The sequence below is a fragment of the Mirounga leonina genome, unplaced genomic scaffold (assembly GCF_011800145.1).
Source record: "Mirounga leonina isolate KUSES-001 unplaced genomic scaffold, KU_Mleo_1.0 Mir_418, whole genome shotgun sequence".
NCBI classification, from domain to species: domain Eukaryota; kingdom Metazoa; phylum Chordata; class Mammalia; order Carnivora; family Phocidae; genus Mirounga; species Mirounga leonina.
The window spans coordinates 12,079,002-12,097,202 of record NW_023270739.1 but is presented as its reverse complement, the minus strand read 5'-3'; the positions used below and the strand labels follow the sequence as shown (position 1 = coordinate 12,097,202).

The 18,201-nt window shown below is 35.5% G+C and overlaps 1 protein-coding gene and 1 pseudogene across 2 annotated transcripts in view; both read right to left on the bottom strand.

Annotated features, from left to right (window-relative positions):
* Positions 1–18,201, bottom strand: part of CRY1 (cryptochrome circadian regulator 1) — an 88,785-nt gene that overhangs the window by 24,026 nt on the left and 46,558 nt on the right. For both annotated transcript variants that reach the window (XM_034987649.1, XM_034987648.1), the window contains exon 2: positions 12,065–12,173. In XM_034987649.1, the coding sequence (XP_034843540.1) occupies positions 12,065–12,173 (109 nt within the window). The remainder of the gene's footprint in view (positions 1–12,064; positions 12,174–18,201) is intronic.
* LOC117998931 lies at positions 2,997–3,113 on the bottom strand (annotated as a pseudogene).

The window sequence follows — 18,201 nt, the reverse complement described above, 5'->3', positions numbered from 1 at the left end:
ATCAATCAGGGTTCAGTCAGGAAACAGAAACCACATCAAAAATTTGAACAGGGAAAATTTAATATAAAGAATTATTAGCAAGTAAAAGGTGGTCAACAATGACAAGGAGTAAAAGAGGAGTTAAGGCTACACTTTCCAATATGGTAGATAGTCAGTAGCCACAGAAGTGGCTTCTGAGCACTTGAAATGTAGCTAGTTGGAATAGAGATGTGCTGTAAGAATAAAATATACACTGGATTCCAAAGACTTCACATGAAAAAAGGTTAAAATAGCTTAATATTTTAATAATTTTATATTGAAAGGAAAATATTTTGATATACTGGGTTAAATAAAATATATATTTTTTTAAAAAAGTAAAATATATTATTAAAATTAACTTCATCTGTTTCTTTTTACTTTTTTAAATGTGGCTATTAGAAAATTTAGAATTACATTATGTGGCGTCTGTTGTCCAAGGTGTCCAAAATTAGCAATTGCAGAACACTACTACCACCACTAAATGGAGGGAAAATAAGAAAATAAAGAATTAAGAACTTCGAAAAAAAGAACCCTCCACTGAGATTCACACCTCAGTGCATGGGTTCTCCTGCCACAGTAACACAAAACCTTCCCTGTAGGGAAGGAACTTGCCAAAGGGCAAAGCCAGACCTGGTTCATAGGAACAGCACACTGGGTGGCTGAGAAACTTGCTGCAGGGTGTAGGTAAGCTGGAGCTGGTCTGTGGAAGTGGCCTATCAAGGGGCAGGGAAATGTGCCAGAAGGTGTGGTTAGACTGGGGCATGTCCAGAAGGGGGGCTGAGGTAAACACTACTGGGTCTCCCACATGCTCAACTGCCAGCTAGTGTGCCAAGAAAAAAGTGGCCACCAAAACGGAAAGCCCCTTCTGTCCTACTATGACTTTGCAGAGAACCACCACCATCTCTCGACAAAACCTAGTATCAAGCCAGCTGACAAAGGAGAAATGTTGACAGCATCCAGCTTCACTATCACAAAGCAGGACGTAGAAGGGTGGATTAGAGCTGAGAGACAATAAATTGACTATTGCAATTTATTTTCTCTATTGTTTGCTTTCTGTTTCATTGATTTCCATTCCTCTATTTTCTTTCTTCTACTTACTATACTACAGGTTTGATTTGTTCTTGTCTTCTACTTTTTAAAAAGATGGAAGCTTAGTTCTTTGATTCCTTCTTTTCTAATAGAGTACTGAAAGCTATTAATTTTTCTCTAAGCACTGCTGTAGCTGAATCCCATGTTTTTTTAATGGCAAGTTGAGTTTTAATATTTTAAAGAAATTACCCTAATAGTAACACTATTTTTTAACTGAAGTATGTTGTGAATCCCATAAATTTTTGTGTAGTTTTCATTAGCAGTTATAAATATTTGCAATTCTCTTGCTATTCATTTTAATTCTACTAAAGTCAAAGAATATATTCTATAAGATGTCAGTTTTTTGAAATTTATTGATATGTTTTGTGGCTGAACATATGGTCTATCTTGGTGAATATTTCATATGCGTTAAAAAAGAATGTGTGGTTTTGGGGTGTAGTGTTCTGCAAATACCAATATACCAAATTGGTTGATAGCATTATTCATATCACCTGTATCTTTATTAATTTTTGTATATTCTATTAATAAGAGTTAGTTTGAGATTCACATATTTTTATGCTGTTAGTTGGTACATACACATTTATAATAGTTATATCTTCTTGATGTAAGATTGCTCTTAATCTCTGGTAATTCTGTCTTGAATTCTACTTTCTTATGCTTACTATTTGCAAAGTTTTTTTTTCAGTCTTTTTTATTTCAAAGGGTTTATTAATTAAATTTTTTTTTAGTAGAGTTGGTACACAATGTTACACTGGTTTCAGACCTACAACATAGTGATTCAAATGCTCTATATGTTATGCTATGCTCACCACAAATGTAGCTACCATCTGTGACTATAAAACACTATTACAATATCATGACCTATATTCCCTATGCTGTGCCTTTTATTTCTGTGACTTATTCATTCCACAACTGGAAACCTGTATCTCCTGTTTTTCATATTCTTATTTTTATTATTTATTTATATTTTTTAAGATTTATTGATCTTAGAGCGAATTAGAGCAAGAGAGAGCAGGGGGAGGGGTTAAGGGAGAAGGAGAGAGAATCCTTAAGCAGACTCCCCGCTAAGCAAGGCGCCCAAGGTCCTTCCCAGGACCCTAAGATCAGGACCTGAGCCAACATCAAGAATTGGACACTTAACTGACTGAGCCACCCAGGTGCCCTTCTTCATATTTTTTAAATGTCTCTTCTAATCAGCATATAGTTGGTTCTTACTTATTCTTTATCCAGTCTGACAACTTGTGCCTTTTAAATGGCAAGCTTAAAGTAGACCATTTACACTGAATAAAATTATTGATACAGTTGAGCTTAAATCTACCCATCTGCTTTCATTTAAATGAGTCAAATATTTTTAGTATTCCATTTTAAACTCCTCTATTAACTTTTTTGAAATAGCTCTTTATGCTATTTTAGATCACAATGTACATTCTTATCACTGTCTACCTACAAATCATATGTTATTACTGAATAATGTAAGAACTTATAGATACTTGTATTTATTTTGCTCCCATCTTGTGTGATCCTGTTATAAATTTTATTTCTATATATGTTACAAGCCCCTTAATATTGATATTATCTCCTACAATTCACTGCTATTAGTTGGTTTTAACCTGTCAATAGTCTTTTAAAGAAAATAGAATATATAAATATACATAACTAAAAATTTTAAAAAGTTGGTCTTTTATATTTACCCATATATTTATGTGTTCTTTCCTCTTTCTTGCAGATCCTGTCTTTCATCCAGAATGACCTCCTTTCACCTAGCAGAAGTTCCTTTAGTCTTTCTTACAGTACAGATCTGTTGGAAATGAATTATTCTGTTTTTGTCTGCCTGCAAATGTCTTCATTTTACCTTTTTAAATCTCTATCTATCTATCATCATCTATCTGAGCCTATAGAACCAGGTATTCCCAGGCAGTCTCCCACCCAAGTACAAACCAGGTCCAACCCTGCTTAGCTTCTGAGATCAAACAATCAGGCAAGTTCAGGGTGGTATAGCCTTAGACTATCTTCTTCTTCTTTTTTTTTTTTTTTTAAAGATTTATTTATTTAGAGAGAACAGTGGGGAGGGACAGAGAGAGAGAGAGAAATTCTCAAGCAGACTCCCCGCTGAATGTGGGGCCTGGTGCAGGGCTCAATCTCACTACCCTGAGATCATGACCTGAGCGGAAATCAAGAGTTGGATGCTTAAATGACTGAGCCACCCCGGCATCACTAGCTTCTCTTTTTTTTTAAATGCATATTTTTGCTAAGTTAACAAAGTTGTCTGTAGGGTTTTGGTTTTTTTTTAAGATTTATTTTTAGAGAGAGAGTACGCAAGTGAGAGGAGGGGCAAAGGAAGAGAATCTTTCAAGCAGACTCCCCACTGAGTGAGGAGCCTGATGCGGGGCTCAATCCCACAAACCATGAGATCATGACCTGAGCCTAAACCAAGAGTCGACACCCAACCAACTGAGCCGCCCAGGGGTCCTGTGTGTAGTTCTTTAAAGATGGCATTCAATTACTGTCTGGACTCAATGGTTTCTGATTTAAAAAGCCACCAATAGGGACGCCTGGGTGGCTCAGTTGGTTAAGCGACTGCCTTCGGCTCAGGTCATGATCCTGGAGTCCCAGGATCGAGTCCCACATCAGGCTCCCTGCTCAGCAGGGAGTCTGCTTCTCCCTCTGACCCTCCCCTCTCTCATGAGCACTCTCTCTCACTCATTCTCTCTCTCTCAAATAAATAAATAAAAATCTTAAAAAAAAAAAAAAAGCCACCAACATTCTTATTGTGGTTCCCTGAATAGGTCTTTTCACCTCTGGCTACTTATAAAATTTTCTAACTTTGGTTTTCAGTTTATTGACTTTGATGTGACAAGAGGTGGTTTTCTTTATATTTATGCTGTTTGGGGTTTTGTCACACTTCTTGACACTGTGGGTTGATATCTTTTATCAATTTTAGAAAATTCTTTTTTTTTTTTTTTAAGATTTTATTTATTTATTTGACAGAGAGAGACACAGTGAGAGAGGGAACATAAGCAGAGGGAGTGGGGGAGGGAGAAGCAGGCTTCCCGCAGAGCAGGGAGCCCGATGTGGGACTCGATCCCAGGATCCTGGGATCATGACCTGAGCCAAAGGCAGATGCTTAACGACTGAGCCACCCAGGCGCCCAATTTTAGAAAATTCTTAATCATTATCTCTTCAAACATTTTTTTTCTGTCCCAATCTCTCTCCCCTTTTTTTTTCTAGGTCTACAGTTTTACATATGTTAGGTTAGTGTCACACTCCGTTCCCTTTTTAAAAACACTTCCTTCTCTTTGTGCTTCAGTTAGGATAATTTCAATTGCCAGTCTTCAAGTTCACTGATCTTTTTTCTGCTCTGTCTACTCTGGAAAAGCCCACTGAATGAATTCTTCATTTCCTTCTTTTTAATAGTTTCCATTTTTATACTGACATTATCTTCTATTCACGTTTTTCACCTTTGACTAGATTCTTTAATATCTATAGCATAATTATTGTAAAGTCCTTTATTCTAATCCCAACATCTTCATCAACTGTGGGACTATTTCTATTGTTTTTTTTCTTTTTTTTTTTTTTACTTGATTGCAAGTCACATTTTCCTGCTTCTTCATGTGTTTCATAATTTTTGATTATATGACAGACAATGGTATAAAGAAGAGAGATGGAACAAATAATATTTATCTCTAAAAAAAGCACATACTCTTGGCTCTTACTGCTAGAATTTGAATTACTGTAGTCTGTAATTGAGGTGGGGCTTGGCTTTGTTGCTGCTTTTGTTAAATTCCATTCACCACTGGGGTTCAAATATTTTGAGGGTAGGATCCAGACTTTTCAACAGGGCTCAGGATTGGAGTATAGACAAGATTCTAGATGGCTTTACAGCCCAGTCAATAGCATTACAAACTGTGTATCTCTCTCTGCTTTGTTGTCTACCCATCAGCTCTGTGGCTGATGGGGAATTCTCTTTGTTTTCCAGCCCTGTCCCCCAATTTTCTGAACCTCTGAAGACATCCTTCTGTCTGTCCTGCTGTGTGTCTGGAGACATCCTGCTGTCCCAGCTTCAGTGGACTGCTACTTTGCACTAAGTGAATGCCCAGTAGCACTTCAATGAGGGATCTCTCTCAGCTCTTCTGCCTTGCCCCAGCCTTTGGTATATTGCCACTGGTACTCCACAAAAGTACTGAAAGAACTAGAGAGTGCGTATGAACTTGACTGTGACCAGGGTTTCCTGGAATTCTAATCTGCCATGTCAGTCCATGCATGACCATGAAAAGCTTGGTAAATTTTGACTGGTTTCTTTTTACTCTCAACTATAGTGGATTCCCTTCTTTTTCTGCTGTGCCTCCATGGATATAGACATGAGTCTCTTTCCTATGAAAAGCTCATCTCTTTATGGAATTTATTTAGGTTTCTCTGTGTCCTCAACTCTCTAGCAGGTTAAAAAAAAAAAACCACCTATGATTTTGTGGCATATTCACTTTCTTCTCATTGTTGAGACATTAGCCTTAGCAACATATTTATGGACATCTCCTCTGGCAAGGGAAACAAAAGCAAATTAAACTATTGGGAGTACACCGAAATAAAAAGCTTTCACACAATGAAGGAAAACAACAAAACAAAAAGGTAATCTACTGAATGGAAGATGATATTTGTAAATGATATATCATCCAAGAAGGAATTAATATCCAAAATATATAAAGAACTTAATAAAACTCAACACCATCCCCCCAAAAAAATCTGATTAAAAATGGTCAAAGGACCCTCAGTTTGTTTCCTATAGTTAAGAGTCTCTTATGGCATTAAGGAGGGCACTTAATGTAATGAGCACTGGGTGTTATATGCAACTGATGAATCACTAAACTCTACCTCTGAAACTAATAATATACTCTATGTTAATTAATTAGATTTAAATTTAAAAAATGGTCAAAGGACCTGAATAGACATTTTTCCAAAGAAAATATACAGATGGGCAACGGATACAAAAAAAGATGCTCAACATCACTCATCATGAGGGAAATGCAAATCAAAACCACAATAAGATATCGTCTCACACCACTCAGAATGGTTAGTATTAAAAAGACAAGAAATAACAAGTGTTGGCAAGAATATGGAAAAAAGGGAACCCTGATGCATTGTTGATGGGAATGTGAATTGGTGCAGCCACTGTGGAAAACAACATGGAGGTTCTTCATAAAATTAAAAATAAAAATACCATATGATCCAGAAATTCTACTACTGGGTATTTACCCAAAGAAAATGAAAACACTAATTCAAAAAATATACGTACCTCTCTGTTTGTTGCAGCTTTATTTATAATAGTCAAGATATGGAAGCAACCTAAGTGTCCAATGATAGATGGATGGATAAAGAAGATGTAGTATGTGTGCGTGCGTGTGTGTGTGTGTATGTGTGTGTGTGTATATATACACACACACACACATATATATGATGGAATATTACTCAGTCACAAAAAAAGAATGAAATCTTGCCATTTACAACAACATAGATGGACCTGGAGTCTATTATCCTAAGTGAAATAAGTCAGACAGGAAAAGGCAAATATATGATTTCCTTATATACGGAATCTAAAAAACAAAACAAATGAACAAACAAACAAACCAGACTCTTAAATACAGAGGACAAACTGGTAGTTGCCAGAGGGGACGTGGGTGGGAAGATGAACAAAATAGATGAAGGGGATTAAGAGGTATAAATTTCCAGTTATAAAATAAGTAAGTCATGGAGATGAAAAGTACAACATAGGGAATATCATCAATAATATTGTAATAACATTGTATGGTGACAAATGGTGACTATACTTATGGTGAGCACCGAGTAATAGATAGAATTGTTGAATCGATATGCTCTATACCTGAAACTAATATAACACTGTATGTCAATTATACTTCAGTAATAAATTTAAAAAAAAAAGAAAAGAAAATGTAAGTGAAATCATGTCACTCATGTTACTCAAAAATCGCCATGGATTCCATTTCACTCAGAGTAATAGCCAAACTCTTAAATATGGTCTATAAATAAAGTCCTATGATATGGCTCCTTGCAATCTCTCTGACCCTTTCTCTCCTTTTCATTCACTGCTTCTAGCCATGCTGGCCTTCTTGCTATTCCTAAACAAGTCATGGCACACTTCCACATGAAGGTCTTTGTAACTACTGCTCCCTCTGCCTGCAACATTCTTTCCCCATGCTGCAGTGATCTTAGCAGCTCAAAATGACAGATTCTCACAAGTCTGTCAATTAACTAGATGGTGGTTCTGTTGGTCTCACTTGGGACTCACCTATGAGTCTGCAATAAGCTGACAGCTTGGCCGGGCCTAGAGGATCTGAAATAATCTCTCTCCCACATCTCAGATCTTGGTGCTGCCTGTTGACTGGCCTTCTATCTCTATATGGTCTCCCAAAATTTGATATTCTAGCCCATATTCCCTGCATAATACAAGAAGCATTCCAAAAGGGCAAAGGCAGAAGCTTCAAGGTTGCTTGAAGCTTAGAATTTGGAACTCAATGTCTTCCTTGTCAGTGGGTCAAAATAAGTTATATGACCAACCCAGATTTAAATGCGACCTTTTGATGGAACAAGGTGCAAAATGTTGTGAATTCACAATATCACACCCCAGATATTTGCATGGCTCAGTCCCTTCACATGTTTGCTACATGTCATCTTAGAAGTGAGGCCTTCCATGATTCCATATAAAGTAATTACCTTCCCCTCACCTTGGCATTTAATACTCCACACTTTATTTTAGCACCACCTGACATGCATATTTACTTGTTTATTATCTGCCTCCTTTCCACTATCATATAAGCTCTGCCAAGGTAGGAATATCTTCTTTTTGGTTCCCTAATATATCTGCACCACCTTGAACTCTGCCTTGTACATAGTAGGCACTCAGTCAAGACCTGCTGAATGAATTCTCTTATTCAAATGAGCATGTACTATAAAATAATAAGGCAAGAATCCAAAATAACTCAAAAAGCATAATACAAATTCTATGCATGTGAAATATTAGTGGCTTTAGATGTTCTTTGATTTATTCTAAGATTTTGAACAGAACATTTTGTTACATTTCAGTGAGTCCATCTATATAGACTTTAGTCCCTGTTTCTTGAATATAATGAGAATGTTTTAATGTTTCAACTCTTCATTAAAAGTTTCTGCTGGGCCCAGAATGTATATGGTCTTGGTAGCTTACCGTTCTGGCACCAAATGTGGAAGCTGCAAGATTTAACTGCATAATAATAATAATTTAAGTAAGATTCATATGATTAATAGCATATCCAAGTTTTGCCTACATTAGTGTCTGCTAAGTTTACCATTTCTTCAGAACATAAAAAAAGAAGTTAAAAAAAAAGTCCTATATTAAGTTCAGAATTTAACTGGGAAAAATTCTAAGTAGAAAACACATCAGAAAACAACAGTTTATCAGACATATATGTAAATATGTGTATATAAAAAAAATAAAAATACTCTGACCTCATCCCTAAATCTACTCAATATAAACAGAATGAGTGAATGCTATAGAGAGGAGAAGATATATACTAGACATCAGTACTGGAACCACTCTCACCATCCCAATCAACTAAAGCACTGTTACCAGGTCTAAAACAGTTTTACCTTCCATGTGGGAAATAGGATTACTTACCTATTAAAAATTCTATTTTCTGTACTAGAATAATAAAACTAGAGACAATAATGTAAATGAGTCAGCTGGTTACCAACAAAAGAATCTTTTCCCTCAGAGAAACGGGTATGTGAGGGTGAAGGGGTGGGAAGGAGACCTGCTTTTTATTGTATATCCTTTTAGGCTCTTTTTTTCTTTTTTAAACACATGGATGTAGCACCTCTAAACAAAAAGTAAAAATAAAAACATCAACGCAATTTAAAAAAAGGAATTAATTCCCTCTCTGGCTCTAGACATAGTATATAATCTGAAAGGAAGTTTTCATAAGTGGCATTTTACATAGTACACAGCCCAAGGAAAAATCAGAATAAAATGGTAAGCACTCTATATGCCTTATGTGTTTCATGTGTCTGTATTTTATGGCCCATGTGGAAATCACTGCTTCTCTGCCAAACTGACAAAGACCGGGATAGCATCTAAAGATGGTAGGTAGTTTAATCCAATAATGTTAATTTAGGTAGAAGAAAACTTAAAACTAAGAATATAAAAGATCTGCTACCTTAAAACAATTTTTTTAAAACAAGTAAGTTTTGTGATTTTATTTTATTTTATTTTTTGGTTTTAATTCCAATATATTCAACATACACTGTTATATTAGTTTCAGGGGTACAATGTAGTGATTCAACAATTCTATACATCACCCAGTGCCCATCACAAGGGCACTCCTTAATCCCCATCACGTATTTCACCCATCCCTTACCCCCACACCCCTCCTCTGGTAACCATCAGTTTGTTCTCTATAGTTAAGAGTCTGTTTCTTGATCTCTCTCTTTTTTTTTAAAGATTTTATTTACTTATTTGAGCGAGAGAGAATGAGAAAGAGCGAGCACATGAGAGGGGGGAGGGTCAGAGGGAGAAGCAGACTCCCCGCCGAGCAGGGAGCCCGATGTGGGACTCGATCCAGGGACTCCAGGATCATGACCTGAGCCGAAGGCAGTCGCTTAACCACCCAGGCGCCCTTATTTTGTTTCTTAAATTCCACATATGAATGACATCATATGGTATCTGTCTCTCTGATTTATTTTGCTTAGGATTATACTCTCTAGCTCCATCCATATTGTTGCAAATGGCAAGATTTCATTCTTTTTTATGACTGAGTAATATTCCATTGTATATATACACCACAACTTCTTTATCCATTCATCTGTCAATGGACACTTAGACTTTTCCATACTTTGGCTATTGTAAAAAAATGCTGCTATACATGTAGGGGTTGCATGTATGCCTTTGAATTAGTTTTTATATTTTTTGAGTAAATACCCAGTAGTGCAATTACTGGATTATAGGGTAGTTCTAGTTTTAACTTTTTGAGGAATTTCCATATCGTTTTCCATAGTTGGCTGTACCAGTATGCATTACCACCAACAGTGCAAGAGGGTTCCTTTTTCTCCATATTCTTAAACACTTGTTGTTTAAGCTTTGTTATTTTAAAGCAACAAAGTCCTCTTAGGATTCATTTTACTTATACCACATGGATTTAGAGATACATACACTTTTACACTCATGAGTTGTTGATAAACTATTATACCATTGTTTCTGATGTGCTTTCTACTCAGAATTCTTCCAGGTGCCTAGATTAAATTCTGATTCTAAGTAGCCATAGTAGTAAAACATGCTTTGATAAAGTAAATCTTCACTAGCCAAAACTGCTGCATTAGCCAAATCCTAAACATTAAAGGTTTCTTTCATACCAGTGAAAAAGATTAGGTAGTTTAGGGCGCCTGGGTGGCTCAGTTGGTTAAGCGACTACCTTCGGCTCAGGTCATGATCCTGGAGTCCCAGGATCGAGTCCCGCATCGGGCTCCCTGCTCGGCAGGGAGTCTGCTTCTCCCTCTGACCCTCCTCCCTCTCATGCTCTCTGTCTCTCTTCTCTCTCTCTCAAATAAATAAATAAAATCTTTAAAAAAAAAGATTAGGTAGTTTATTTGACTCCCAGCACTGGGGACATTTTCATTCAGGGAAAGGAACTGTTCTCTTCTGCATTAGAAATAGGAATATTACTATAAAAAAAAAAATTGATGAATCAAACAGCTGCCAAAAAAAAGAAAAAAAAGGCAGATATACATTAGAAATCCTAATGGTAGGAAAGAGGAAGGGATGGATAAACAAGAGATAACCAGGAATCACCTTCTGGTCTGACCGCTTCCATGACCTAGCTGTATGACCTTAGTCAACTCTTTTAACCTCTCCAGGACTAATTTTTTCATTTAGAAAAAAGAAAAAGAAGGGAGACATAAAACCAGGAGATTTAAGATTCTCCTTAAGTTAAAAAAAACCCCACAAAACTACAGTTTTGTATTATTAGTAGCATGTTGTTCATTATAGCCCTTGGACCTAAAAAGTTCTCTTATGAGAATTATGCCAAAAATGTACCAGCACATGTGAGCAAAGATATTTGTATCTGGACAAGGATGTTCACTGACAGCATTATTTGTATTAGCAAAAGCCTGTGGAAAATGACCAAATGTTCAGTAGACAGCTTGTTAAAGAAATCATAGCATACCTACACAATGGAATACTACAAAGCCATTTAAAAGACTGAGGGAGCAGTAGGAAACAACCTCTAAAATACACGGCCATATGAATAAAGCATGGCACAGATGGTATAAAATATAGTGCATCTTTTTTTTTCTTCAAGATTTTATTTATTTATTTGACAGAGAGAAACACAGCGAGAAAGGGAACACAAGCAGGGGGAGTGGGAGAGGGAGAAGCAGGCTTCCCGTGGAGCAGGGAGCCCAATGCGGGGCTCCATCCCAGGACTCTGGGATCATGACCTGATGATCCAAAGGCAGACGCTTAACCGACTGAGCCACCCAGGCGCCCCTATAGTGCGTTCTTATCTTGGTTGTTAAGAAGGGGATGTTAACATACACAAAAATGCAAATTTATATACACAGATGGACCTACAGGTATTTTATATATGTATATATAGACATATGCACATATATATTCTTATTAATGCAAAAAATATTTCTAATGCATACACAAGAAACTGGTAGTAGTTGTTGCTTATGGGAGGGGAACTAGCACTTTAAGGCAGAAGTAAGATTTAAGTTTTTACTGTAAACCACTTTTTCGCTGTCTGATTCTACCATGTGAAGTTTTTATTAAATAAATTAAAAAAAAACATAAAATTTTTTAAAAAAATACTTATATTTCCCATACTTTAAATTACCTCAAATACCTTACTTATCAAATATGTGTCTTCTCTGAAAAAAGATTATTATTTTATGCAAAGATTTTTCAGATTACCTTAAAAAGCCTGGGAAACACATCTGCTGGTTGTCCACGAATCACAAACAAACGAGAATTTAATTTTCGCAGATTGGCATCAAGGTCTTCAAGACATTGAAGCAAAAATCTACAGAGAAAAATATTATTAAAATTCTTAAACATGTATACTTAGAAGATATAAAGTATTACAAAATCATGTTATTCTAAAAATTGACATGCCAACCCCATAATTTTATTACCTCTTATTATCTTATTATTTCTAACTGATCTGTAAATTACTGTTTCCAGAGATCATACTTACAATTTTCTTATTACAACACAAGTTTCTCAGTATTTTAATGAAATTCCTAAATTAAATCACTAATTTCCATTAAATAATAGTGAGTGAATGTTAGCATGGTTTAATTTGTAAGCATAAAAATTATATAAATTAAATGAACTGATTTCACTGTTTCATTGATGAAATGAACTCAAGTTCAAACAGAAAAGCCATCTTGAAAAATCTAGAACATTTTTCTACTGAAAAAAATGGAAATATCCTATTTAATCACTCTGAGCAAGTGAATAATTTAAGAATTTGAGTGTTAGGGGATACTGTAATCATCTATGAGAGAGAAAACATGCCTATATTCAAGTTTCTTATCTAATTAAAGAAACTGATTAAATAGACATGAAATTATGTGGCATAACTCTGAATGCCAGATTAATTAAAAAAGAAAAATTCCATGCAACAGGTGGGCTTTTCTCAATGAAGTAAGTACCAACAAGGCTTACACATGATAGTATGTTGAGAAATTCTGGGGTAGTACTAGAAGACTGCTCACTGTGCATCTTTTATTGTAAAGAAATGGAGCAGTCTCCAAGAGGAAATCTGAAAGAGAGGTCATCCCTGGAAAATTCAACCTCACTATTTGCCTCATTTCATCTAGATTCTCTTCCCCTCAGCTGGACATATCTTATTTCCTCTTTACTCTGCTCCTTTCATGTATCTGAACTTAAGGTTAAATATGTGTCTGCCTTTTCCACAGGCCATGTGTTCTCTGAGAATAGTGATTGTGTTTACTTATGAGGAGAAGCTAATATGAATGAAAAGGCACATTTCAGAAATGCATTGTCCAATATGGTAGCCACTATGCACATATAGCCATTTAAGTTTAATCACCAATTCAGTTTCTCAGTCACACTTGCCATATTTCAAGGCCTCTCGACAGCCACATGTGTGCCTATTAGTTACCATATTGGACAGCACAGGTGAAGAACATTTCTATCACTGCAGAAAGTTCTACCAGACACCATTATTCTAGGAGGCTGTTCAGTTCAGATCATTTGCCTATTCTGATACTATCATTTCATCAAGAAAGTTTTGTTAATTTTTTACAGTTGTAGTTATTACTGACATCAGTATACCTAGTCAAGTTTAATACTCTTTTCTATTTAGGAGCCATCATCTCTATGGGTGTGGGAACTCATGAGGACTCATGACTATATATATCACCTTTATTTATTTTTTTTAAGATTCTATTTATTTATTTGCCAGAGAGAGAGAGAGAAAGCACAAGCAGGGGGAGTGGCAGGCAGAGAGAGAAGCAGGCGCTGAGCAAGGAGCCAACACGGGACTTGATCCAAGGACCCTGGGATCACAACTTGAGCCGAAGGCAGATACTTAACCGACTGAGCCACCCAGGTATCCCCCATCATATCACCTTTAGGAAGTTGCAAAATTGTCTTTAAACAAACAGGAAACAAATCTTTCCATCTTCACATTTGTATTTCACCTCACCCCTGTTCTGTTTGGGTTTGGAGCCATTGCCCTAACACTGACCCCTACCCTCAACTTACCACTACAAATGTGCAAATACTCTGGGGGAGAAGATTGTTGTTATTTTTATACCAATACAAAAGTACCTGAATTTTATAAAATTATCCGTAACTATGAATAATTTTTCATGTTTGGTGATAAATGTTTATTACAAAACATCTAGTTTTATGTATTTGCTTGGCAAAAGAGTTTTTAGACACTCTAGCAGTCAGATAAAAAATTAAGAGGTTGAATGAACTAGCAATTTTAAGTTTTCTTAAATTTAAACAGTACAAAACTAAAATGTCCTGGAAGGATAATCCAAGGCAGAGATAATTCTCAAATCTCTTTTGTGCCGTTAGTTTCAGAATGGAAATGTTTCCATATGGTACAAGCAGGTCAAGGATAGATGGGAAAAAATGGGAAAAGAAAAAAAACCTGATTAATGCATAAAATGAACAAGCCTGGATTAATTAATAATTGGCCTTTTATTTTTCCCTTTCTTGTTCACAGGCTAAGCATTCTTAATACTTTTCAATAAACACCCTATGAACCAAACACTGGAGAGAATGATATGAACTGAAGTAATGTCTTACAATGGAAAATGCAACCAAATAATTAGTTTTGTTTTGGTACTGCATAAAACAAAGGAATAGATATATTTAAATATGGTGTTTTTCTTCCATAGTATGATATTTTTCTTCCACAGATGTTATCATTTATATCATTGTAATTTCACATAAAAATTAGAGAAGTACAGTGGACTCAAATATAGGTACTTTATTTTTTTTTAAAGATTTAAAAATTTTTTTTATTTATTTGACAGACAGAAAGATAGCGAGAACAGGAACACAAGCAGAGGGAGTGGGAGAGGGAGAAGTAGGCTTCTCGTGGAGCAGGGAGCCTGATGTGGGGCTCGATCCCAGGACCCTGGGATCATGACCTGAGCTTAAGGCAGACGCTTAAAGACTGAGCCACCCAGGTGCCCCCAAATATAGATACTTTAAAAAAGAACATTGTACCTTTCCACTGTGACTTCTGAAACCAAATGCATATATTTTTTTCATAAAATAAAATTTACTTTGCACATATTTACTTATGTTATATGTACATAAGAAAATTATTAGAAGAATACTTACCAAGCTGTTAATAATAGCTACCTTTGGGGAGTGGGACTGAAGATGAAACAGGCTTTTTTTTTTTTTTTTACCTCATAAAAAGTATAAAATTGATAATGAGCATACACTCAAAGTAAAACAAACTGAGAAATACTGTATCTACTATAAACAAGGTTTAATACAGAGTGAATATCTTTTCAAAGCAAGAGACATACCTCTATGGCATCAATTTTGTTGGTTTCATAGTATTCCATTACATGGATATCCCATAATTTAACAACTCTAGCAACAAATTACTATCCTTCAATCAATCCTGAAAAGTTCTAATTTCCTTATCTTTATGGCGGGGATAGTAATAGGACCCATATCACAGCATGTTGTGAGAATTAAATTAACTAATATATGTGAAGCTCTCAGAATGGTGCCTGATCCATAATAAGCACAATTACCTGTTATCTATTATTTTTGGTTCCTCTCCTTCCTAGCACTTCTGTTCTTGGTATAATAATTCTAGCCTTTATTATCTCTTGCTGGCATTATTTATTGCAATGTCTTAAAATACATTTTCCTACCAACATCTGTTCCCCACTCTAATCCATTTTATACAGTACACCAAATCTTTCTGACGCACACTTTCCTGTACAAAGGTCTTCAAAAACTCATTCCCTAAAACACATAATTTTGTTTGGCCACTAACTTAGGGTTCCAGATTCATTTCTTACTATTCCCCCTTCCTTCTCACCAAACCAAACTACTCTTTTCGCTCTCCTGGAATGTGCTCCATGATCTTCCCTCAGCCTAGAATACCTTTCCCAATTTCCATCTCTTCAAGTTCATATACAACTAATCTTCAGTCTTCCAACTGAAAGTAATTTCTCCATCATCTAAACTATTAAAGGACATATGGAACTCATCCTAGAGAAACATTCACATTGTACTTTACATTACAGCTATCATATATACACAGCACCTTCTCCTTCTGATGGATTCCAAATTAGTATGTGTCTCTCATTCCTAACTATACAGTTTTCTTAACATGTGTTTTGGTTTCTACATTTGGCAAACAAATATCATATGATCAATACAATCTGTTGAAAAGATTAGAAACAGGATTAAAAAAAAAAAACCCATAGAGTTGTCTTGTATGACTGTTGAAAAACTAGAAACACACACACACAAAAAAAAAAAGAAAGAAAAACTAGAAACACTATAAAATCACCTAGTAGAATTACTAGCACTTGGTAGATATTCATTAGCATAAGTTGGTAGCATAAGTTATCATTATTCTCCTCTTGGAATAATTTATATTTCCAAAAAAAGGAACACATATTTCTATGTAAATACCTGGGAATGAGAACAGAAGACAATTAATTAGTTGGATGCCTACATCTACACGCATAATTGTCTTGGATTCATAATTTCTCCTGAATGTGACTTTGAACAAAGGTTCAATGAATATCTTTCCCAGTGACAAGGCAAATGCAAACATGAATAAGTATATAACAGGAGCAAGGGAAACAAAAGCAAAAATAAACTATTGGGACTACATCTTGGGACTTCTCTTCTTCACTCCACTCCACAGTGAAGGGAAACAATCAACAAAACTAAAAGACAACTTATTGAATGGAAGAAGATATTTGCAAATGACATATCCAATAAAGGGTTAGTATCCAAAATATATAAAGAACTGATACAACTCAACACCCAAAAACCAAATAATCCAATTAACAATGGGCAGAAGAAATGAACAAACGTCTCTTCAAAGAAGACATATAAATGGCCAACAGACACATGAAAAGATGCTCAACATCATGCATCATCGGGAAAATGCAAAACAAAACCACAATGACATACCCCTCACACCTGTCAGAATGGCTAAAATCAAAAACTCAAGAAAAAAGTGTTGGTGAGGATGTGGAGAAAAAGGAACTTTTGTGCACTGGTGTGGGAATGCAAACTGGTGCAGTCATTTTGGAAGACAGTACAGAGGTTCCTCATAAAATTAAAAATAGAACAACCTTATAATCGAGTAATTGCACTACTGGGTATTTACCCAAAAAATACACTAATTCAAAGGGATACATGCACCCTTGTTTACTGCAGCATTATTTACAATAACCAAACAATGGAAGCAGCCCAAGTGTTCATCAATAGATGGATAAAGAAGATACACAGATATGCATATATCATGGAATATTACTCAGCCATAAAAAAGAATGAAATCTTGCCATTTGCAACAACATGGATAGATCTAGAAACTATAATGCTAAGTGAAATAAGCCAGTCAGAGAAAAACAAATACCATATAATTTCACTCATATGTGGAATTTAAGAAATAATACAAATGAGCAAAGGGGCAAGGGGAGAAAAAAACAAACCAAAAAACAGACTCTTAACTACACAGAATGAACAAATGGCTTCCAGAGGGGAGGTCGGTGGGGGAATGGGTGAAATAGGGAAGGGGATGGAGAGTACACTTATCTTGATGACCACTGAGTAATATCTGGAATTGCTGAATCACTAAATTTATACCTGAAATGAATATAACACTGTAATATTAACACTGGATACAAAACTTTTCTATATATATCTCAAGATATAGTACAATTAAGATCCTGAATCAACTAATCTCTAAGTATATAATTCTTCCTTGATAATACCATAAAATGAAACCTCTAATATCCTAGGTTCAAAGTATCAACTCATTGACATACAAGATTTCTTTTCAGTGCTGAAGGGATAGTGTTACTTGAAAGGGTGCTATATAAAATCTAACCTTTCATCCTTTACCCTTAACTGGGAAGAGTGAGTTCTGTCAGAGTTCAGATTCAGTGTGTTCCAGAGAACACACCAATTTCAGCCTTTATATATTACGGTTACATGTGCCTCAGAACAGGCATCTGATATTCAATGGAATAATTCAATATAATACATTGAAAATACACAGGGTACACTTTTAACAGGAACATATGTTCAGATCTTCTCTTAATATGGCATATTACTATACCCATTTGGAGGCTCAGTTAATAATGCTATTAACTACATGCAACAAATTACTTTTAAAGGCCAAACAGTAGTAAAACTCACTACATCTCTTTGCATAATTGTATTACCTATATAGAACCACAGTTCTCTTGTTATTTAATTGCATTACTAATTTGCATCACTTCAAAACAGAAAGGGTGTTAAGAAAATATACTTCTTCAGTTTAAACATATTAAAGACTTAAAAAAAAAATC